At 34.6% G+C, this 24,300-nt stretch overlaps 1 protein-coding gene and 1 long non-coding RNA gene across 2 annotated transcripts in view; one reads left to right on the top strand and one right to left on the bottom strand.

Annotated features, from left to right (window-relative positions):
• Window positions 1-24,300, top strand: part of LOC123322580 (kalirin) — a 247,743-nt gene that overhangs the window by 58,364 nt on the left and 165,079 nt on the right. Inside the window, exons 8-11 of the mRNA XM_044910525.1 lie at window positions 2,099-2,209; window positions 2,372-2,455; window positions 4,722-4,922; window positions 5,504-5,626. Of these exons, the coding sequence (XP_044766460.1) occupies window positions 2,099-2,209; window positions 2,372-2,455; window positions 4,722-4,922; window positions 5,504-5,626 (519 nt within the window). The remainder of the gene's footprint in view (window positions 1-2,098; window positions 2,210-2,371; window positions 2,456-4,721; window positions 4,923-5,503; window positions 5,627-24,300) is intronic.
• Window positions 2,299-4,806, bottom strand: LOC123322581. Its single transcript, XR_006539176.1, has 2 exons — window positions 4,674-4,806; window positions 2,299-2,435 (listed from the first exon to the last, which is right to left on the bottom strand). It is a non-coding gene; the product is annotated as an uncharacterized LOC123322581 (long non-coding RNA).

Raw genomic sequence — 24,300 nt, forward strand, 5'->3', positions numbered from 1 at the left:
TTCAAAATGACAAAGTTAAAAAAAATTGAAAATGATTTCTGAAATAGATCCTAATACGACCCTAAACCGTTTGTTAACTGAATTATCGCAAAGCAGTGGGAAAAAACTTTTCTTCTGATTCGACCATGTGGTTTCGTTTAGGATATTGGCTCATTCTATATTTACTTGGTAATGAAAATGGAAACTGGAAATGTTCTCATTATTGGTTAGTAACTTACACTATTTTATGAAATGGCTCATTTCGATACCAACTGATAGAAGAGACATTAGGACACAAGTGTAATAGAATAATAATTCAAAATCTCACCAATAAAATTCGTCTAAATTATTCACGAATTTTTTCACGATGGGCATCACAATCTTCTTGTTCGAACATTCCAACAATCGTCGTGAAAATGGGATGAAATGGGGAAACATCATACCACTTTTTCAATATAACTAATATAAGCACTTTCAAGAAACTGCCTTCATTTTCTATATTTTTTCTCACCCTAAATTGCACTATACAACAATTATGATTCTCTCTAAAGTGACCTGATGCATCTAATCCGATGAACTTGGTACTGAACCATATATTGTCCAGCCATATGTTTATGTTTTGTTTCGTTTTTGCGATGCCGGATTCATCTTCCACAGTCCCGTACTTGAAATTCAATGAAATTTTGTCGAAATTCTAGGGGCTGTATTTCAGCCATCTTAGATATTTTATATAGACAATTTTTGGTTAAACGACTTATTTTGATGAGTTCTACCTTCTATAAAAAAAAGCCACACCCTGTGTATTTCAATTATACAGGTGACATGCTTCGGCTCTTATAGCCATTATCAATCCATGAATTTGATATTAGGTTCCAAAATTGTTATGATGGGCAGTCAGTAAGAAACATTTTCAGTGTCGAGTAAAGTCAAAATGAAGTATGTAGTAATAAACAATAAATATGACAGAGACAAATTATATGTTTGCGATTCAATCATCAACAAACCGAACTGTAATGTTAAAAAGTACTTCTTTTTCTTTATTTGACACCGAAAATGCTTCTTACTACCCATTATAACAATTTTGAACCTAAAATCATGTTCATGGTTTGATAGTAGCTTTTTAAGACTTTTTACTATTCCCTGATTAATTTTAAACTAAAAAAAAGTTTAATCCTCATGATGTTCTTTTTTCTATTATACAGGATATCCCAAAATCTGATTACTATAAGAATCAATGGTATATTTCACGCTGAAAAATATAGGACGAAAACTTCATGTGTTTGTGAAGTTGGCCCAGCTTTTTGGAAAATTTTGTTCTGAAATGTGCTAGTTATTTTGTGCTACTGTATGCCATTGAAATTTTTTCTCAATTCCAAACGGTCCTCTAGATATTCCACAAAATGTATGGAATGGGACAGCCCAGCACTTTTAATAAATATGGGTTTATATGCCTGAAATAGATTGTGTTAAACATGTACTGAGTTGTGCCGTTCGAATTTTTGTGAAATTTCCTTATATTTACCAGAAAATCGAAAATGAAAAAAAAATTAGCCCAGCACTTTCGTTTTTTGTTCCTGAAAATGAGTGGAATAATTTGTGCTGATTTGTGCTTTAAATATTTTCTCCGAAAAAACTCGAACTTCCGTTTTTTCTTAACTTAAACATGGAAAAATTGTGCTACACGTGTACTAACTTGTGCCGTTGAAATTTTCACGAATTTTTTTTTCAGTTTTCCGAAAAATTAAGATTTTGGAAAGAAGTTAACCTAGCACTTCAGGTTTTTGTTGAAAATTTTTTATATAGTTGTGCTACGTTTGTGCTGACTTGCGCAGTTGAGATTTTCAGACAAAGCTGCCAACTTTTTCTCCAAATGGTGGATATTAGAAATAATCAGAGGATTGTTTGAAAATCATGGCAACAGACCTTATATCTCCATAAACAAATGAAAATCCAATGTTTTTGTTTATTGCTGTTCATAATTTGGACAACTTGTAAACTTATAACCCCACCAAAAGATAGTCACTTATTTTTATTTGACTAACAATTGAATAAAAAGGAACATATATATGATGAATAAAATGACTTTTTTTTGCATATTTCATAATCACATTTCGAACAGGTCTACAATGCCTATCAGTCGTTATTGAATGGCCTCGATGTGATGCTGCAAGTGTGCCATAACTCTCCAACAGTGATAGGAGACCTGGACAGTTCAGCCAAAATTCCAAACGTACGGATTAAACCCTTTAATTTCAGATTGTCTCTTATGGTGGCCTGTGGATCTTCAAACCTTCTTTCTCGAACTTGAATAAAATCACATTAGTTTAGTCTTGTATAATTTCACTTTCTGAGTTATTTTTTTCTCTAACTTTTTGGTGTTGGTTGGTGATAGGTGCATAGTACAAGTAAGAAGCTTCTGTATCAGTTGGATCACCTGGTTCAAGTCTGCAACCAGCCTGGAACGGAAAAGAAACATGTAAATATAATACTTTTATGATTATATATTTATAAATAATACATTTCATACAATAATAGGATCTATCAGAAGGAAAAATGAATTTTTATTTGGTGTTAATTTTTCATTTTTGGGTAACATTTAACGGAATAATGAATTCATTTTTCTACAATAAGAGCTAGTAAGTTCGACATTGTTGAAAAACTGACGAAGTACAGAAATACCCACTTAATTATCCTTTTTTCTTTAAATTCACATCACTTCTAGTAGTTAAAAACACACATTATTTCTAGTAGTCAAGTAGAAACATATAATCCACCCGAATTAAAATGAATTTTTACTTTCACAAACATATTGATTTCAATGAATAAGTACAGGGTGGGCAAAATTGGTGATAGGTACCTGAACTACAACTTTTTCAACCCAACGACATAGAGGAAAATGCAATGCACATTACGGTAGTCATTTTTCGAGAAACTAATAATGCCATCAGTTGATTGATTGCAGTTGCATTCCTCTATCTTCTTTTGTTTTCGAGTTATAGGGCAAAAGTAAAATTTCAACTTTGGTCATTATCTTCGTTTCAGTTTTTGCTAGGATGTTGATGTCATTTTAAACTACTGGATTGTTATAAAAAAGTGTCTCCATAATGTTTTTATTTCAACATCCTAGCACAAACAGAAACTGAGATAATGACAAAAATTGAAATCGCCCAAATTTCAATTTTGACCTATAACTTGAAAACAAAAGAAGATAGTGGAATGACATTATATTATAACTTTCTCGAAAAAAGACGATCGTAATGTGGCATTCATTTTTCTCTATCTCGTTGGGTGAAAATGTTATAGTTCAGGTATCACCAATTTTGCCCACCCTATATATTAACCTCTCCTAATTTTGTATTTCAAGTAAATATCTTGATAAGGTGATTTTGGTTATTATTGATTTTAAAAAGCCTTCAAGTAGGCTGAGAAATTTTGAAAAAGATACAATTTTTTGTATTTTTGGTAATCGTTCAGATCTGATGGAAATTTTCAAGTTATTTATTTACATTTTTTTACTACTCACTATTTTCAATTTGCCAATTTTATTTTTACAGGATTTTTTTGTCTGGATTTGAGTCCGACGAATTCGAATAGATAATAACTGAAAATAAACCAAATTTATTAGGTACATATTTGTTTTTATCTGATATACAGGGTGACAATTTAAAAACTTGCCAGACCAACTGTCTCAACAAGGATGTTTTCAGAGAAAATGCCGGAACAGGTCAATTTTTATTCCGAGGAGGACATATTTTGAGCAGAATTGCAAGCCGAAATCTTCTCACATCTAGGTGTAGGAGCTATCACCCCTAAATTCTCAATAGGAAATAGGGGGGTGAGCTACCCCTCAATTGGAAGATCACTTGTCCCTCTACATGAATATATGGTTTGCTAATTTTTATTGATTCCTTGAAGTATTTACAGGAGGTAACAATTTGTCAACTTTGCCAGACAATTATGTCTCGACAAGAATGTTTTCAAGGAAAATCCGGAACAGGTCAATTTTTAAAGGGAGGGGGACATATTTTGAGCGGAATTGTAAGCCGAAATCTCCTCAAACCTAGGTTCACCCAAAAATTCTTCATATGGAATAAACGGTAAGCTAAACCTCTACATAATACTATCTTCTTCCAAATGAGGTTTAGCGCACCGTCTATTCCCTATTAAGAATTTAAGGGTGACAACCCCTACACCTAAGATTGAGAAGATTTTGGCTTACAATTCTGCTAGAAACATGTTCCGGTATTTTCTGTTAAAATATCTTTGTTGAGACAAAATTGACCTGGCAAGTTTTCAAATTGTCAGCACCTGTAACTACTTCAAGGACTCAATAAAAATTTGCAAACCTTAGTATTCATGTAGAGCGTCAAGTGATCTTCCAATTGAGGTGTAGCTCACCCCCCTATTCCCTATTAAACATTTAGGGGTGATAGCTCCTACACCTAGGGTTGAGGAGATTTCGGCTTACAATTCTGCTCAAAATATGTTCCCCTACGAATAGAAATTGACCTGTTCCGGCATTTTCTCTGAAATCATCCTTGTCGTGACATAATTGGTTTGGCAAGTTTTCAAATTGTCACCCTGTATCCTGTATCACCCTGTATCAATGAAAATTCTCATTGGAACAATAAAAATTTGTTTTTGTTCGAGTGGAGAATATGCCCAATTTGTGTGCATGTTTAAAATGAATGTACCTTATACATATTTTGTAGCCATCTTCATTTTCATTATCTACTTTTTAGCAGGGGGATGGAAAGTCAAATTATGAAAATCGACCTGGGGGCAATCCTGCTGCCGATTACAGTGAAGGAGCGAGTCATGTCCTTGCTGTTATTCACCAGATCCTCAACCATCATAGGACCTTGGAACAGAAGTGGCACGCCAAGAAAATCAAACTCCATCAGAGATTAGCTTTAAGGCTCTTCCAAGAGGATGTTAAGCAGGTAATAAAAGCGTCCTCACTGAAAATTCTACATCTCTAACGGTAATTTATCCTATTCCAGTAAATTTTTTCGATCGATCAATAGAACAAAAAATCATAGAAAACTTTTGGTTCTTCAAATCATATTCATGTTTCTACAAAAAAGATATCTTCAAATATAAAAAGAAATCAATTATTTGTTTTTATTTCTATTCCACTTTGAAGTTTGAAGACGACATTATTCAATCCATAGCAATAAGGGCAAGTTGTGGTTTATCCATTCAGGCCCGATTGTTCAATTCGTGAAAGTGAAATAAAATAACATGAACATGACTTGATAAACGTCATTTTGGTATTGTTGCTATGGATTTAATAATGCCCTAGCAACATTCAATCTAAGCGACACCTTTTATGTCATTCCATAAATGAGATAATTCTCTGGAAAGTTCTATTCAGTCAACTGCAAAAATAACTATTATCGAATTGAATACATAGGTGAATAAATTTTGTGTATTATTTTTAATAAGTTATCCAGATTACTGCATCGAAAAATAACATAATTATCAGGAACTATTGCTAAATATATTGAAATTTCCTTTTCAGGTTTTGGATTGGCTTTCCAATCATGGCGAGGTTTTCATCAGGAAAAATACTGGTATTGGCAGAAATCTACAGAAGGCAAGGGTGTATCAGAAGAGTCACGAACACTTCGAGAACGTCGCTCAGGTAGGTTTTCAATATAACTTTTGGAATTTTTATTTTCTTAAAGTGAAATGACTTTCACATTCAGAAATATGGATATCCATACCATCCATTATTAAATGTCCTTACTGCCATGGGCGTAGACAGGTAGGGGTGCACCTCCATCCCAGATAATTTCATAATTTTCGAGCAAGCAAGTGTAATACATCTTTGAATCATATTCGAGTTGTTTTATAATCAGTGATTCCTTGAAGTTCCTTCTTTTTATCGATATTAAACATTAACCTCTATCAGAGAGGTTACGTAGGATATGATAGGATAGCGTGCCACCCCTAGTGTAAGTTTTCATCGAAATTATGAATATTTGGAAAAATTGCTGCACGAAAAATCGTGAGAAGTATACAGAAACACGCAGAACGTCCCTGAAAATTAGAATACTTAACCACATATAGGGTGTCCAATTTAAAAAAAAAGCAACCACCAATTATGCCTATACAGGGTGAGCCTTTCACTCTTACGAATATTTTACAGTAGATTCTTGAGGTCAATAGAAACACTTTTTTGCTTTACCATTTTTTCCGAATCGGCTCGGTTTAAAAGATACAGGTTGTTAGAAAACCGTTCAAAAATGTTATTTTTAGTTATCTCACAAACGATTTTATCGAATGAAATGAATTTCCGAACATAGTTTTTCATTTATGTATTTGATGAACTTTTGCGAACACGTCTTCCAGTTTTCCCATTGTCACCGTTATTTAGCATAAAAATACCAAAAATTTAAAGAACCCAAGTCTTGAAACTAAGTTATTCTCCATATTTCCACGTATTATGCGCAGATTTCAAGTAAGTTGATGAGTAGGTTGGCTGAATATAACTGTTTGAAAGATCCACAGATGTGTAATGTCACAGATTTAGCTTGTTATTCTGAAGGTAATTTTGTTTCTCCAGGAGTGGCATGGCTCAATATGAAATTTTAAAATGGCTGTATCTTTTTATCAGGGCCGAATCGGAAAAAATACTTCTTAAAGAAAAAAGTATTTCTTTTGACCACAAGGTTCCGCTGTTCAAATATTTTTACGACAAGAAATAATGGGTCATTTGGATTACTTACTTCAACGAGCAATGATTGATTACATTAATTGCATGCTTTATGTTTCAAATAAGCGAAGAAACGATGGATGCTTTCAAAAATAAATCAATAAAAATGCAAACAAATGTTTCCAAGAATAGTTTTCGGTCATGTATTGGCTGTCCAGGAAAATACTTTAATAAGTAACTGTGCTTTACTTCAATTGGCTCATCGGAAAAGTAACAGCCCTCGTATATTCACCATTCGGTGTAGGAGAAATTGAATGTATGATCATTATGGCCCTACACAGCGATTACGAGACCATTCATCGTGAATGAAACATAGGTTCGCTGGGTCGATCAACTGTCTTTATTCTTGTCTAATCTACTGCGAGCATCATTCGACGACAATAAAAGTCACCGTTACCAAGGAATGCTTCCTTAATCTTTTTTTCCGAGCTCTCTTTAATTCCTTATCCGCTAAAGAGCGGGTTTTTCTTGAAGGAGTAATGGTACACAGACATAAAAATGAACCAGCCATTCCAATTACACAGTTATTTTCTGTTTTTGTCACAGCTTTGAGTAGTGACCAGAATTTTTGACTTCTCGACCTATACAGGGTGTATTTGAAGGTGAGGCCTTTTTTCAACAGAAGGTAGAGTTGGTCAAAATGAAGCGTTTCACCAAAAATCACTTATACAAAACATTCAAAATGACAAAGTTGAAGAAAAATTGAAAATGATTACTGAAATATATATCCTGATAGGACCCTAGACCGTTTGTTAGCTGAATTATCGCAAAACAGTGGGAAAAAACTTGTCTTCTGATTCGACCATGTGGTTTCGTTTAGGATATTGGCTCGTTCGATATTTACGTGGAAATTAAAAAGGAAACTTAGGATTGCCGAATTGTTCCTATTATTTTAGTAACTTACACGATTTTGTGAAATGGCTCATTTCGATACCAACTGACAGACACAAGTGTAAAAAATAGAATAATACTTCATTACTTCAAAATCTCACCAATAAAATTCGTCTAAATTATTCACGAATTTTCTCACAATACGCATCATAATCTTCTTGTTCGAACATTCCAACAATCGTCGTAAAAAGGGGATGAAATGGGGAAACATCATAGAACTTTTTCAACATAACTAACTAAGATATCGATTGAAATTTATTCCGGGAGGATTCTGCATTTCTTAATAAACTTTTTAGGGTTTTCACTCCCAATCTCTGAAACAAAATCAATTAAAAATGAAATCGACGATTTGCTCCTGCGTAAATTCTTGCACTAGTTTGTCAGGAGCAAATTAACTAGAAAAAATTGTTGCCTGACAATGAACTGAAAATAAATAACGTTGAAATTATAATTTTAAGTGGTAACGTTTCGGAGTCTATATCAGACTCCTTCATCAGACGAAAAATCTATTTTCGAAAATCTTCTGAATTGTGGCTTTTGTTTGACATTAATTTTTTCTAGTTAATTTGCTCCTGACAAATTAGTGCAAGAATTTACGCAGGAGCAAATCGTCGATTTCATTTTTAATTGATTTTGTTTCAGAGATTGGGAGTGAAAACCCTAAAAAGTTTATTAAGAAATAACTAACTAACATAATCACTTTCAAGAAACTGCCTCGATTTTCTACATTTTTTTTCCACCCCAGATTGCACGATACAACAATTATGATTTTCTCAAAAGTGACCTGATGCATCTAATCCGATGAACTGAACCATTCATTGTCCAGTCATACGTTTATGTTTTGTTTCGTTTTTCTGAAGCCGGAGTCACCTTCCACAGTCCCGTACTTGAAATTCAATGAAATTTTTTCGAACTTCTAGGGGTTGTATCTCAGCCATCTTGGATATTTTATGTAGAAAATTTTTGGTCGAACGACTTATTTTGATGAGTTCTACCTTCTGTCAAAAAATGCCTCACCCTTGATAAAGAGCATAACAATCATACAATAACTATAGCCATGTGTAATTGATACATTTTAAGCGTAAACGGGCTATCGTACAATTAAGGTCCATGTCTCCAGCCCCCTAAAATTTGAATTTTCACCTTTTTTGATGCTAAAGTTTTGTACTAGTTTTGTACCGAAAGTACCGTTGGAAAAAAGTTTTGTACCCCTAATTAAAATGATGAAAATACGGTTTTCAGTTTGGGGGTGCCGTAGACATGCTCACCCCCCACTTTTGAAATTGCAAATTTTTATATCTCATAGTTTCGTACAAGTTTTGTACCGAAAGTTTGTTTCGAGAACCAAAATCTTATTACTTCGAAAAGATGTCTCCATCCCTGGAATTCTCCTAAGACCCCCAAATCTCAGGGTACAAAACTTTTCTTGACGATACAAAACCAGTACGAAATTTTTTCATAGAGAAAATTTGCATTTTCAAAAAAGGGGTGTACTTGCCTATAGCCCCTTATTAAAAATGATAATTCACTCATTCTATTTGGGGCTACAAAATTTTTTATCGAAGGTACATTTCAGTATCGGAAAAGCACAAAACCAATATCCCATATTCCTTGGTGTAAAAAAAAAACACGTGTTTTCATCATTTTAATTAGGGGTACAAAACTTTTTTCAACGGTACATTTCGGTACAAAACTAGTACAAAACTTTAGTGTCAAAAAAATTTAAAAATTCAAATTTGGGGGGGCTGGAGACATAGACCTGTACAATCAGGAGTATGATACAAGAGCTTAGGGAAAAACCCCAGGAAAAATCCCTTTATCCCTTTGGGTGTAGTCGGTTGAAAGAAATGACACTTTTTACAAAAAATAAGCTGAAATATTTGATATTCACAGCTTGACTCTACTTATATTGAAAAAAAATCGAAATGATGCATCCGAATTTTCCTCGGTCAAAAACTTCTGGAAACGAATACTAGGGGTGAAGTTGATTCAAGTTGAAATTCTTCAAAATGTCAAATCCCCGAACAAAAAGCATCAACGGTAAAAGAGTGTTGAAGAGAACAAAAAGTACTCCAACTCCGAAGCCTATTACACTAATTCGCCTTTGGTAAGTAGTTGAGTACCCTTTTCAGAAAACTCAATTCCAAATCGACGTTTACAAGTTTCGCCATGATTGCAACCTTGCGTTGCGTCGCATTCGGTCCAGATGGAAAAAGTTTTCGTTTCGTCACGTAATCAGCACAAGTACGAAATTCACATAAGGAACAATTAGCCAGTTCTGACGAGAAACGGCTGAAATTGCATCGTGGACTTCTCTCCGAGTGTAAATTAACTCGGAATTCACGTCTACGGCGTTAGATTGAAATTTTCCATTAGAGACTGGATGCCCCGCCAGCTCTCCAGCTCAGTTGGTTATGTTGAAGTGCGATGATTAGCGGTTAGCTGACTCGTGATCCCAGGAAACAATTAATTAAAATTCTGCAAGAGTGAAATTATTAAGTAGTAGATTCATTACTGCGAGGACGTTAAATTTATTCTTGTGAATCTAGCTTTGCAGGGGTCCGATGCTTGCTTATATGCTAATTTGACTTCCCAATCTATCTTCCCATCGTGTGATGAGGCAAAATCATACATCGGGACCTCTACAAAATTGTCAGTTTCAAGAAGCAAATGGTTTTTTCTCACCCAAAAAAGGGTTGAGCTGATTAACTTACCCTTGCCCAGATTGAACAATCAGAATTCAACGAAATTAAGTTTATTATAGGAAACTGTGACAAATAGAACAATGTCAGTTATAAATACGAGCAAAATTCAACCAGGCAATCCAAAGACCTGGCCTACGGTAGGCAAGCGTTCCTATTGAATTCTTGCGAATTTTCTTTTTATTTTGTGTGGCTTTTTTTAAAGATTTCTGTGAACTTTTGGTCAGTATTAGTGACAGTGTATAGCCAGAGCAAAAAATTATTGAAAGTTAGTGTAATGCAGTGTAGCAATGCTGAAAACATGCATTGTTGTGAATTTTACAAGCTGGAATGATAAGCTTGACTTTGATCGAATTGTTCCTTCTGTTTTGTTTATTAGGGCCGCGGTAGCTATATCATTTGAAAATATTGATTCAAATTGATGTGAACTTGCTATACAGGTGAGTCTTCGACTAATGCAAATATATTAACAGTAGATTCTTGAGGTTAAAAGAAACACTTTTTTCCTATAGGTACCATTTTTTCCTATCTGACCCTGCTAAAAAGATATAGTCATTTTAAATTTTCATAATGAGCTGTGCCACTACTGGAAAAACAAAATTACCTTCAGAATAACTAGCTAAATCTGTGACACTACACATCTGTGGAGTTTTATTCAGTCAAAGTATCCTATTTTTCAAATTTCTCAGATACTTTTCAATTTTCGAACATTTACTCGAAAACGGCGCATTACACGAAAAAATATTAGGAATACTTTTATTTTACAAAATATTCATCAGATATAGCGTCCAACTTAGTTTCAAGAGTTGGGTTCTCAAAAGTTTTGGTATTTTCATGGTACGTAATGGTCATAATGAGAAAACTGGAAGACGTGAGTGATATCTTGTGTTCGAAAAGATTAATCAAATAACTGAAAATTATCTTCCGAAATTCATTTCATTCGATAAAACCGTTTGTGAGATAGAACTAAGAGTAACATTTCTTTATGGTTTTTCAACAGCCGATTCGAAAAAAATGGTAAAGGATAAAAGTGTTTCTTTTGACTTCGAGAATCTACTGTTAAAATATTGTCAAAGACTCACCCTGTATAAATATTTTCGATCCGAATCAAGAATTCCAAAAATATGAGAAGTGTACCAAGTATGTTCTTCAAGGAAAAAAGGAAGATTTTAAAGCATCGAAAACCAGTCGAATCTGCAGAATTATTTTTTTTGAAAAACAGCTTTTCCGTAATAATTTTCCATGCTTATGTTCGATGGTTTTTCTGATAGCATATTTGGATAGCCCTTGAATATATTGACGGTTTTCTCTCCAATTTTGTCACAAAATCCAGTGAACTGCTAACGAGGAACTCAATACAGAATGGGCAAAATTCGTTGTCTACTGAAGGGATCTGGAGAACTATAGCAGCTAGAAGAAAACCGATGACACATTTCCTAGCTCTTTTTCAGGGAAACAAGGAATGGTGAAAACCGTAGCCTCCTATGATTCTTCGTTTTTGAGTTATTAGCAAAAAGCTAGATTTTGACGATTTCGAAAAGTTCACATAACTTGTTCGTCTTTGAGTAAAAGATCTGAAGCTTGAACCTTCTACAGGCACTTTTTTACGTAGAATCCACTGACGAGCACAAAATATTTTTTCATTTCTAATCATTAGGAATTTGTTATTTTTGAATTTGAAAAAACCTTTTGTCAGTAGATTCTACGTATGAAAGTGCCTAAGAAGGTTCAAATTTCAGACCTGTTACTTCAGAGACAAAAAAGTTACGAAATCCTCAAAATCTCAATTTTTGTTTATAACTTAAAATCTAGAAATGGTAGACCGATTCTGTTTTCAGATTTGGATTAGTCAGGAAAAAAGAGAGAAGAATGTGTCATCCGTTTTCTTCTAGCTGCTATAGTTCTTGAGATCCCCTTAGTAGGCAACGAATTCGGCCCACCCTGTACATTTGTACATTTTTTTCTTATTCAGATATTTCTCTTTCAGTTCCTTTAAGACTTTCTTTCAAGATCACCATAAATGCATTAAAATCTTCATTACTCATAGTAAACTAAAATTGTTTATGATTTTGCCCTTTGTGAAAAAAGAGCTCTATAACCTACTTCCTTTGTTAAAATTCCAGGCAGTTAATTAATTTCCCCACTTTTGTTTGACGCTGAACAACACGATTGCCCTTATCGATTTTGCCATTTTCGTAAATTCGTATACGAAATTTCAATTAGCTGTGTTGCGAACGCCCTAGGATCGTTTTTTTCACATTTATGATAGGGGAGAGCCTTTTAATCGACGAGAGCCTCATAAATCAAAGTTCTCCTTCGGTCTCGCGAACGCATAATGAGCTGATGCCTTTGTTCCTGACAGTTTCGCTAAAGCTCATACTGGTTTGTCGCTCCAACAATATCGTTGGAGTCGATTTGGTTTGTCTGAAATCTTCGGAAAATTATCACAACTCAAAAATGGACAACTGGCCTCGGTTGAAACTCTGCCCCAGTAACGCACAGCGTGTTTCACGTAGAGTGTCACTGTATTTTTTGACTTATTGTTCGAGTGAGCATAATTTTTGTTACTCAATACTACTACTTCATAATAAAAACAATTATAATGAATAAATAATTGACAAACTACAATTCTGAAGATTTTTAAGAATTCATCTGATAAAGACTCCGAAACGTTACGAAGTTTTACCATTTCCATAACCAGTCCCATCTTTTTCTTTCATTGTCAGGCAAAAATTTTTTCCATTTGATTTGCTCTTGACAAATTAGTGTAAGAATTTACGCAGGAGCAAATCGAGACTGGGAGTGAAAATCTTGAAGAATTTCAGAAGATGCAGAGTTCTCCCTGATTGAAATTCAATTGATATCTGCTCAATATTATTATATTATATTTAGAAAAATTTGGCTCATATCTTCTGAATACTTAATCAATTCTCAATTCAAATATATCTATATAACGGTGCTTTTAAATTCATCTCGAGCAATTTCATTCAAAAGAATTATCTACTAGATTTCTTTTGTTTTCGAGTTATAAGCAAAAATTGGAAAAATGGCGATATTGAAATAAATTTATATCTCCGCTAATACTGATGATAGAGCTCTGAAATTGAAACATACTGGCACTTTTTTACGTAGAATCCAGTGGCGTGCTCGCCTTTTTAGCAGAATTTTTAATTACGAAGCTATGACCCAAAGTTATGTTTTTTTAAATGGGAACACTAGTTTTCTGTGCAATTTTTTGAAAGCATAATTTTTACTGATTTCAAAAATATATAACATCATATGGTTTGTATCAATATAAATAATAGAAAATGGTCAAATATATCTTGATTCAAATTTTGTGAAAATTGGTAAAAAGCAAAGAAAGAATGACATTGCCGGAAGGAGACTGCTTTTGTTATAGGAAACTCTATTTTTCTGTGCTCGTCAAAAGTTGAAACCATAGAAATATTGAGAAAAAAGGTTTTTGACCATTTTCTATTATTTATATTGATACAAACCATATGATGTTATATATTTTTGAAATCAGTAAAAATTAAGCTTTCAAAAAATTGCACAGAAAACTAGTGTTCCCATTTAAAAAAACATAACTTTGGGTCATAGCTTCGTAATTAAAAATTCTGCTAAAAAGGCGAGCACGCCACTGGATTCTACGTAAAAAAGTGCCAGTATAATGTTTCAATTTCAGAGCTCTATCATCAGTATTAGTGGAGATATAAATTCATTTCGATATCGCCATTTTTCCAATTTTTGCTTATAACTCGAAAACAAAAGAAAGTGGCCAAAAATACTACTACCATTGTAAGTTTCTCAGAAAAAGAGAACGAGAATGGGGTATCAGATTTTGTGTATCTCCTCTGGTTTAAAAACTGTAGTGCTAAAACATCGAAATGTGCCCACCCTGTACATTGTCGGCCAATTATAGTTCACGCCATCCTCTGCAATTTTCGAATCCGATCGTGAATCATTACCACCGTCCGGATTTTATTCATGAGGACCATCGAAATCTTCGAATACCTCATCATCTTCCAACAACTGTTGTACCTCGAACTTGAATTCGGCGCCGAGGCCGCCATCCTCCTTAATTACAGACGTAAGTCTCTTAACCGGTCCCGTTTCCAGCCGACAATAGGCAGATAAATCAGCCCCGCAATCTGCGTTCCGCGATCTCGATTAATCACCTGGCCGAAATCGGGCCCGGAGTGTCCGGACTCCGGCCTCGGCTCCGGCAGCTTCCGGGCGAAGCTTCGGCGGAGCGTTTGCGCGCGCAAACGGCCGTTCTTCTGTTTTCGCGTCCGCCAACGCGCGGGAAGCCGGGCTCGTCGTCGTCAAGCAACAGTCCTCGCCGGTCCTTCGTGAGCGGTTTACGAAGAGCTGTTGAGCCTTTGGTGGTGAGAGGCGCGACAGCGCGGATTTAGTGCCGGTAGTTTATTTCTACGGTCCGGTGGATTGCAGAAATCCAGCTTGCCCGGTCGTTTGGAGGAGCGATTTTGATAGATTATTGATAATTGTTGGGGCAGGATCTTGGCCGTCTTGGAAAAAGTGAGTGTGATGCTGCCTGAAGTATGAAAATGGATATTTACAATTGCAACGTTCCTCCAAGGAAAATTTGCGATGGATTCGTAGATGTGAATCTTTAGGTTCAATGTACCATTGAAATTTTCTAGTTGAGTTATATACGGGGTGTCTGTAAACAAATGGGAAGGACTAAGGGAGATGATTCCTCGATGAAAATAGGCAGGGGTAGTTCCTATAAATTTTTTTCCAAATCGACCCCCCATCCAAGATATAGCCTTTGGAAGGCGATGACGAGTTGACAGTTATTTACTTATTTATTTTTTTTACGGGTTCTAAAAAACACTGAGTCATAAAACTATACATTATATGAAGCACTAAGTAGATGATACTCGCACAATTTTTTTAGATCTCATAAATTTATTATTAGGGTTTGAAAATAACAACCCCTTATGATTTTTCTTCAAAAATTGTTTTCGTGGGATAGATTTTCGAAAAATAAAATTCTCTCATGGTTTCCCATTCAATTCTGGAGAAAAAAGTCTCCTGCAGAATTTCGATACAGTCGATACTTTTCTCGGAATAAATAAGACTTACAAGCAGTATACGAAGGTCAGGCAGAGAGTTGATGTATGTATGTATTTTAGCGGGATGTAGTGATTCTATGGAACACTCCGAACAATTATACGATGAAATGGAATGAACTTTAATCAGAACTGCTTGTAAGTTCTCATTTATTCCGAGAAAGGTATCGAAATTTAGCAGGAGACTTTTTTTCTCCAGAATTGAATAGGAAACCCGAGGGAAGAGAATTTTTTTTTTCGAAAATCTATCCTACGAAAACAATTTTCGAAGGAAAACCAATAACAGTAACAACAACAATATTTTATTTATCAATGTAGCTACATTAAAAGCGTACACTATGAATATTTTCCGTCAAAATGATTACACGGTTTGTCAAAAGAAATAAGAGCCAATAATACCATCACTATCACAATATAACGACAAAACAGAGACTTAGTACAGTTAAAATTTATCCAATCTGTAAATAGTCCTCTGAAGCAGCAGATCTTTAACCTTTTTGTTGAAATTGTGTTCCCTTAGCTGTTTGAAGTTTTCAGGCAATTTATTGTAAAGTTTGAGACAAATTGAATTGGGACCTTGTTGCGTCCTATTTATTCTGGAATATAGAATGGTTTTTAATTTTTTTTTACGGGTTTTGAGTCATAAACTATACATAATATGAAGCACTAAGTAGATGTTACTCACACAATTTTTTTATATTTCATAACTTTATTATTAGGGGTTGAAAATAACAACCCCTTATGGTTTTGAAATTTCCCACAAATTCAGATTTCCACAGCTACAATACTCGACACAAACATGATTTCAGTCTTCCATATTCCAGAATAAATATTACGCAACAAGGTCCCAATTCAATTTGTCTCAAACTTTACAATAAATTGCCTGAAAACTTCAAACAGCTAAGAGAACACAATTTCAACAAAAAGGTTAAAGATCTGCTGCTTCAGAGGACTATTTACAGATTGGATGAATTTTAACTGTACTATGTCTCTGTTTTGTCGTTATATTGTGATCGTGATTGTATTATTGGCTTTTATTTCTTTTGACAAACCGTGTAATCATTTTGACGGAAAATATTTATAGTGTACGCTTTTAATGTAGCTACATTGATAAATAAAATATTGTTATTGTTACTGTTATTGATTTTCCTTCGAAAATTGTTTTCGTAGGATAGATTTTCGAAAAATAAAATTCTCTTATGGTTTCCCATTCAATTCTGGAGAAAAAAAGTCTCCTGCTAAATTTCGATACCTTTCTCGGAATAAATATAAACTTACAAGCAGTTATGATCACTGTTCATTCCATTTCATCGTATAAGTGTTCGGAGTGTTCCATAGAATCACTACATCCCGCTAAAATACATACATACATCAACTCTCTGCCTGACCTTCGTATACTGCTTGTAAGTCTAATTCATTCCGAGAAAAGTATCGACTGTATCGAAATTTTGCAAGAGACTTTTTTTCCAGAATTGAAGGGGAAATCATGAGAGAATTTTATTTTTCGAAAATCTATCCCACGAAAACAATTTTTGAAGAAAAATCATAAGGGGTTGTTATTTTCAATCCCTAATAAAAAATTTATGAGATCTAAAAAAATTGTGCGAGTATCATCTACTTAGTGCTTCATATAATGTATAGTTTTATGACTCAGTGTTTTTTAGAACCTGTAAAAAAAATAAGTAAAAACTGTCAACTCGTCATCGCCTTTCAATGGCTATATCTTGAAAGGGATGTCGATTTCGAACAAAAATTATAGGAACTATCCCTGCTTATTTTCATCGAGGAATCATCTCCCTAAGCATTTGTTTCCAGACACCCTGTATATGTATTTATGACTATTACTAGCGAACATAAAGTGCCGCAAGTGTTGATGTATTTTTTCACAGGGGTATAAAATTTTCTACTTGTCAGGATAATATGATGAGGAGAAGAAGATTCAAATAGAACCTGACACATATATTCTCTATATACGTACAGTGTGTTTTAAGTAAGCGCGTCACTATGAATTTTGTGACATTTTCATTGAGTAGAATTGAAAATGAATACATTATACCTAAAGGGAAGTATTCTTCACGGGCTATCCAAATATGCCCTCAGATGATGTAGCGAACGTAGCAAATTATATTTAAAAAAAAATGAATTTGCAAATATGACAAATAAAATTGTATATGGGCAATTCCTGGCTGTATTTTGTTTCATTTCAAATTTCAGTTCGTCAGAAAAGAGTAAGATTTTCTTGTACAATATGCTTAGTATTTTTCGAGGTATTTTTGTTTCATATTTTGGGAATTCTTAATTAATTTGGATACCTATATAGAGTGAATCTTTGAGTCATACAAATATTTTAACAGTGGATTCTTGAGGTCAAAAGAAGCACTTTTTTACTATTCCATTTTTTTTCCGAATCAGCTCGTTTTAAGATACAGGCTGTTGAGAAACCATGAAAAAAAAATTTTTTCAGTTCTATATCACAAACGGTTTTATCCAATGAAATGAATTTCGGAATAAAGTTTTCCATTTATTCGTTGAATCTCTTTCGAACACAAGATATCACCCATGTCTTCCAGTTTTCTCACATATGACCATTGCTCACCATAAAACTACCCAAAAATTCAAAGAACCCAACTCTTGAAACTAAGTTGCACGATGTCTAATGTATATTTGAACATTTTGTAAAATAAAAGTTATACATCCTCAGTAATTTATTATCCAGTTAACTAATTAGGAGAACAAACAATAGACTCCATCTAAGCTCAATTAGCAGCTGACATATAAATATGTATCATCATAATAACCCAGTCTTCTCTGAAACCTAGAAAGATAGAGATACCTGATCAAATCTTGAATGAGAGTAATATCTCATTGTGTTGGCTGAAAATTGATGGCGGCATTCAAGCAGGGAACTGAGTGAATTAAATATTTTCACAATGTATTTATTCTTGATTCCTGCAAATTTTGCGTCGTTTTACAATTTTGTATGTGATTTCGTGAGAGTTGTACAGTTATGTCATTCAAAATTCAAACACGGTTTTACTGAACCCACGCTATGCGTGTTGTTCGCAAAGGAATGCTTAATAGAGTATATACTTGGCGTGTTGGCAATAACTTTTTATAGTTCTTATCACGAGTTGGTCATTTATCAGAAGTTATAGTATGTCTGTTTCATAGCTTTTCATTATGAGGTTTCTTCATTTCAGAAGTATGACATCGACCAAATGAATTATTCTTTGACACTTAACAACCATTAATTTCACGAAATCATTGCTTTCACGCCATCAGTTGTATGGTAAAACTAATAAAATTAACAAAAACTATATTTTTCGTAATGACATTGAAGATAAAATTGAAGGAATTTTGCATATTTCATACAAAAGTTAATCTTTGTTAACGTTTGTTCATTTTATTCACCTAAGAAGTTTTGCCTCCTCACTGTGAGTTAGTTGATAGTTCTAGATACATAGATCTAGAATCTACAGGGTGAGTCTTTGACTCGTATAAATATTTTAATAGTGGATTATTGACGTAAAAAAAATCTTCGATGGTCGATAGTGATCTGCCGACCTTCTAATATAACTTAGGGGTTATTTTGTTGTTTCAAATAGAAGGGTAACAACACACGCACAACTGTATCTATTAAATGAAGAGACCTTTGGAATGATGTGCCACTCCATGTACATGTCTTATTAAAGAACTTGAAGAAGTTGAGGAGTTCTTCCTCGAATAAAATTTTAAGATCCTCAGGCATACCCTTATTGATATAAGTAGCAAATTGATTGTTTTTCGCATATGCTTCCACGGAATTTTCAACCTTTTTTCGACTTCCCCGTGTGGTGGTGGTTTTCACGATAGTGTGGTCATGATTTCATGGTACTTATTCATCATTAGCTATGCATATCTCTCCCCACATCAGATGGACTAGACTACATGATCAATTCAGAGTATCCAAGGTCAAGTTGAATGCTTATTCTCTGTCACGGTTTAAATTGAAATTTATCTTTTTTACTATCTGTGGAACCCAGGTTCTCTTGAATTATTATCTGGAACAAAGCAGTGTTGCTTGTTGGTTCCAACTGAAAATGAACTGCTATTGGTAATACGAATAACTATTTCAAAGCAAAAACGAAAAAAAAAATAGGAGCTAAAGACGGCAGAATTTCTTAGTATATTCGTCTGTGAAATATAAACTACTCACCCGTTTCAATTGTCCATATATGGAACCCAAAAGTTATCGAAATGAATATTTTAATTTCTTCCCTCCAAAATTCGTGACAGTTGAAAAATGTCCAGGCGATTTTAACTAATCAATTTCACAGAATTTTGCAGGTGAATTCCTGCATGAGTGTGTCCGAAGTACTAATGAAGACGATAAGAATAAACATACTTAGTTTAATCGTATACTTTGACGACAAGTTTTGACCAATGGCCATCTTCAGGTCAGCGTCAGTGAAAATGTAAATTATTCCAAAACAAATCAGTCATATCTGTAACTTACCTTAAAATTTTGGCGATCATATTATTTATGTGGAGATTAACGACGGTTAACCGTCTTTATATTTGTGAAAGGCTGTTTTTTATACTCTGAAATCAATCTTTTCAAAACAGCTTGAATAGTCATTGTTGGCTGGCATTCTAAGTTTTAACAATTTATGGTTATTTGTATTGTGAAAATTTCAGGTTTTTATATTTTACCCTGATTCCAATGATTTACTATTGAATATAAAAGGGCGAAAGAATTGTTCGAAATGGGGTGAAAATTTCAGTCCCAATTCCTCCAATTTATCAGATCGAGACGCGAATCGTTCAGCTTCACAGTTCCCTTCCGTTCAATATCTCAGGAGTACATAAAAATGAAGCTTCCCCAGAGAAACAAATATTGAAACTTCACTTCAGCTTCAATTTCTTGTCTCATATGAGAAGAGGAATGCAAACAAGTTCGTTCCTCGATCCCTTATCCGATGGCTGCTGCAACTTACAACAGTAAACCCCTCGAAGCTCAGATAACAACTCGAACTCCTCTTTCTATAAGTTTTTCAATTTCATTTCGTGCTCGTGAGGAAAATCGTTCGGTTCGAAAATTCCCAATCAGGTTCAATATTGCATCATCTATATCTATAATAATCTGCCATCAATAGGACATCAAATTCTGTGAAAGTATCTCATGTATTGTACATATTTTTACTTGATCCGCTGTAATATCAACAGAATTCTCATTTCTTGACTTCTCTTAACTGTACCCTCTGTAGCTCCCACTGTAGAATCAGGCAGATATAGTAAATACTAGCTAGGACTTTGTCCTGCCATAGTGAGGAAATAATATTTAGTAATTGGAAGTAAAATGAAAGATGAAAAAATTAAGTAAGGATAGTGTGAAAAGTGATTTTAACTTTTTATTAAAAAAAAAACCTATACATATTTATACATAAATCGATACATAAATTATATACACTGCGCAAAAAAATTAACGCACATTATGGAAATCTCAAATTTATTCTACAACTGAACGTGTTCTCAATGATAATTATTTTTATCAGAATTATGCATGCATATGTTATCCACTTTCAACGGTTTTCTTCAATACAGATGTTTTTTCCCAGCAGGAATAAAAAAAGATGATATTATCAGATTTTGAATGTATTGGCTTCATTCTAAAATCAGTTGTTCTCGATCAATTCTAGTGATCAATAGTTTTTCTTTCGTTTGATTTTGTACACTCGATCGCTATGCAACGCGAAACACGCAATTTGACCCAAGAGGAATGTGCCCAAGCGGTAGTTTTGCGAGAAGAAGGGTGGACATACACAAGAATTGCAGAAAGGTTTGGAGTTTCCCATACAAGTGTGTCCAGAATGTTGCAGCGATTCAGGGAGACAGGTATGAATGTCCGAAGACCAGGACAGGGTAGACCACGGGTAACAACTGCCATTCCAGAACGTCACTTGAGAGTTTCTTAGTTGAGACAACGGTTTGCAACCGCTCGCGTCCTTCAAATTCAGCTTGAGCAAACTCATGAGGTGCAAATTAGCACTCGGACAATAAGAAATCGCCTCAGAGAATATGATTTAAGGCCTCGTGTCGCGGCAAGAGGCCCAGCTTTTACCCCAGCCCATCGAAGGGCGCGTTTGGATCTCAATCTGATTGAGCAGGTTTGGGACAACCTCAATAGAAGGCTGAGAAGTTCAGAAAATCATCCAGCTACTCTTAATGACTTAGGAATCCAACTCTGAGAAATCTGGGAAGGATTAGATCAGAACATTTTAAGATCACTTATTTTGAGTATGAACCGTCGTTGCCGAGCTGTAATTAACGCAAGGGGTGGAAATACCAAGTATTAAATCACTTATCAGCATTTCAGTATTTTGAAAATTGTTCATTTCTCTTCTTTCACATAAGATTCGGTGAAATCCTGAATTTCTCTTCCATTTAATGTGTCTTGTTTCGTTCAAAACCTTCCCGAGAGAACATAAAAAATAAGTTATAAAGTCAATGTAGAGTTAACTTTCATTAAAATTGAGATTTTCAGAATGTGCGTTAATTTTTTTGCGCAGTGTATTTGTTTGTAGATAAATGTTGTCTGCTCGATTAGTTTCGACAAAGCTAACATGTAATTTTGAAGAGCTTCTAACAACTGCAATATCTTCAACACTGGACCCGGTCTATCGACTGTGCAAAACCTATAGATGTTTTCTACCTATACTTTTTCCAGCCTTCGATCATTTAAGTCGTTTACTCTTCAAGCTTGAACACATCTTGGCGTAAACGGCGGGCTTCTTGGCTGGTACACGTTCTTTCATCATTGGAAAGTGTTTCTCGGACAGTGTTGGTGATTCTTTGTGCGACAACAGACAGGTTGTTATTAGTGGAGTACCGCAAGGTTCTGTTTTTGGTCCACTATTTTTTTATCGTACGTTTCGGATTTGCCGGCTTCATTTTTATCATTTCATTCGCAATATGAGAATGTGAACTCTCTGAGCTTTCTGGATTATCCCTGCAATGAAGAGTTTTCCAGTGAATGGGACATGTGCTGGACACGAGGCTAGCAGGAGCTTTCATAGTATTGTTCGTTGAAAGCAAAATGAATTAATCTTCTTGTAAGTCTAGGAATGCTCTTCCAGGGGGTTTTTCTCTTTCAAATGTTGGACTGTTGCCATTCATATATTGGCATTTCTCGAGCTCATATTGGATATTGAATCAATACTTTGATTGCAAAGTATTGATGCAAAGAATGCTAAGAACTTTCGCGAAATGTTCAGTCAATAATATTCCTTCAAGCATACCAAAATCTGCAAGTACTAGGGTCCGACCGAAACTAGTTTTTACGGCCGAAACCGAAACCGAATTTCGGCTAAGGTCTCAGTTTCGGCCGAAAACGAAACCGAAACCGAAACTTCAATAATGCCATTTTTTCGTGGAAGAAAATTCATCATAATCAGTCATTATTTTTCAGTTACATAATAATAATCTCGATAATCTGATCTTGAAACTGATAATCAATATAAATAAATAAACATATAATTATTTTTTGAATCCAGTGAATAATTTGTGGTTTTAAAAACATGTCGAAATGAAATGAATAATTCCTTCCATATCTTTCCAATTTCATTAAACTTCGAATTACACACACTAGTGGAAAACATGAAATGAAGAATGCAAACAGAAATATTTTTTCTCAATATTTTTAATTGTACAAGAATATTCTTTCAACTTTAGGAAAAGAGAATATCTTCTAAATTTTGCTCATTTTGATGACTATCTTGTCAATGAACCAAAGTTAACTCAGAATGCCGATCAAAAAAGCTATAGAGATCTTTATTCAACGTTATTTAACGACAACCAGTGCGGATTTGCCTTAAGGCCAAAAGTAGGCCTGATATGGCGGCTGTTCGTGACAAAAACAGAGTAGGTGAAAATAATTTGACTAAATTCAACAGGGCTAAGTGCCTAGCAGGTTGCAAATCCGCTATTGACGACAACGTGAATGATATTGTAGATTTTATTTCATATACATGATGTGAATGAAACCAATAGAAAATAAGACTTTTGTCTTCGTCTTCTTCTATCGTTTCGAGATACTGCTGTGATTTATAGGTCATGATAGCCGTACCGAAATTTAACAGCAAACAGCACTAATGGAAAGTTCGCTGCGCCAAGACCAGTCACGCAAATGATTCGATATCATCCAGCGAGGACAATTACAATGAGCGCATACGCGATGAATAACGAAAGAGTAACAATTCTATGGTTAACCCTTAGCAGCGCAGCTGCACCGAACTCAGTTTCGGTTACGGCTGTAGTTTCGGCTGGATTTTGGCCGAAAACGAAACTGAGCCGAAACCTGCTTTTTTGGCCGAAACTAGGCCGAAACCGAAAGTTCGGTCGGACTCTAGCAAGTACATATAAAAAGAAGGACCTTCATGGTGTACCATATCTTTTTATGAAACCTGTTGAAACTACTTTCTTTATTTAGAATGTCTCTTCTACATCAACACAAAACCCTTTTAAGGAATATTTTGCATTGTCTCCTCCTAAAGGTTACCCTTTATATTTTCTGCTGAAACGATTGTTTGTTTCTACAGCTTTTATTTTTCAATCAAGATATCCATAATGTGAGTATTTCTAGCATCGGATGCATACTCAAAGACCAGGCCATTGAGAACGATTCGAAAGTATGCAGCATTTCAACTTCTTCCGATTTCTTCAACGAAAAATTCCAACCTCGGATGAAATACCCAGAGTGTTTTCCATCGTATCAAAATCGACGTTGACATCTAAACCAACATTCCTACATTGCTGGCAAGTTCCGTTCGAAACGAGAATCTGTACAGATATCATCTCTCAACTAGACAGATCTCGACTATCATAAACGGTAGAACAACCTGGTCCAGTCGGATTTCATATGCATATGTATCTA

The sequence above is a fragment of the Coccinella septempunctata genome, chromosome 1, assembly GCF_907165205.1.
Source record: "Coccinella septempunctata chromosome 1, icCocSept1.1, whole genome shotgun sequence".
Taxonomy (NCBI): Eukaryota; Metazoa; Arthropoda; class Insecta; order Coleoptera; family Coccinellidae; genus Coccinella; species Coccinella septempunctata.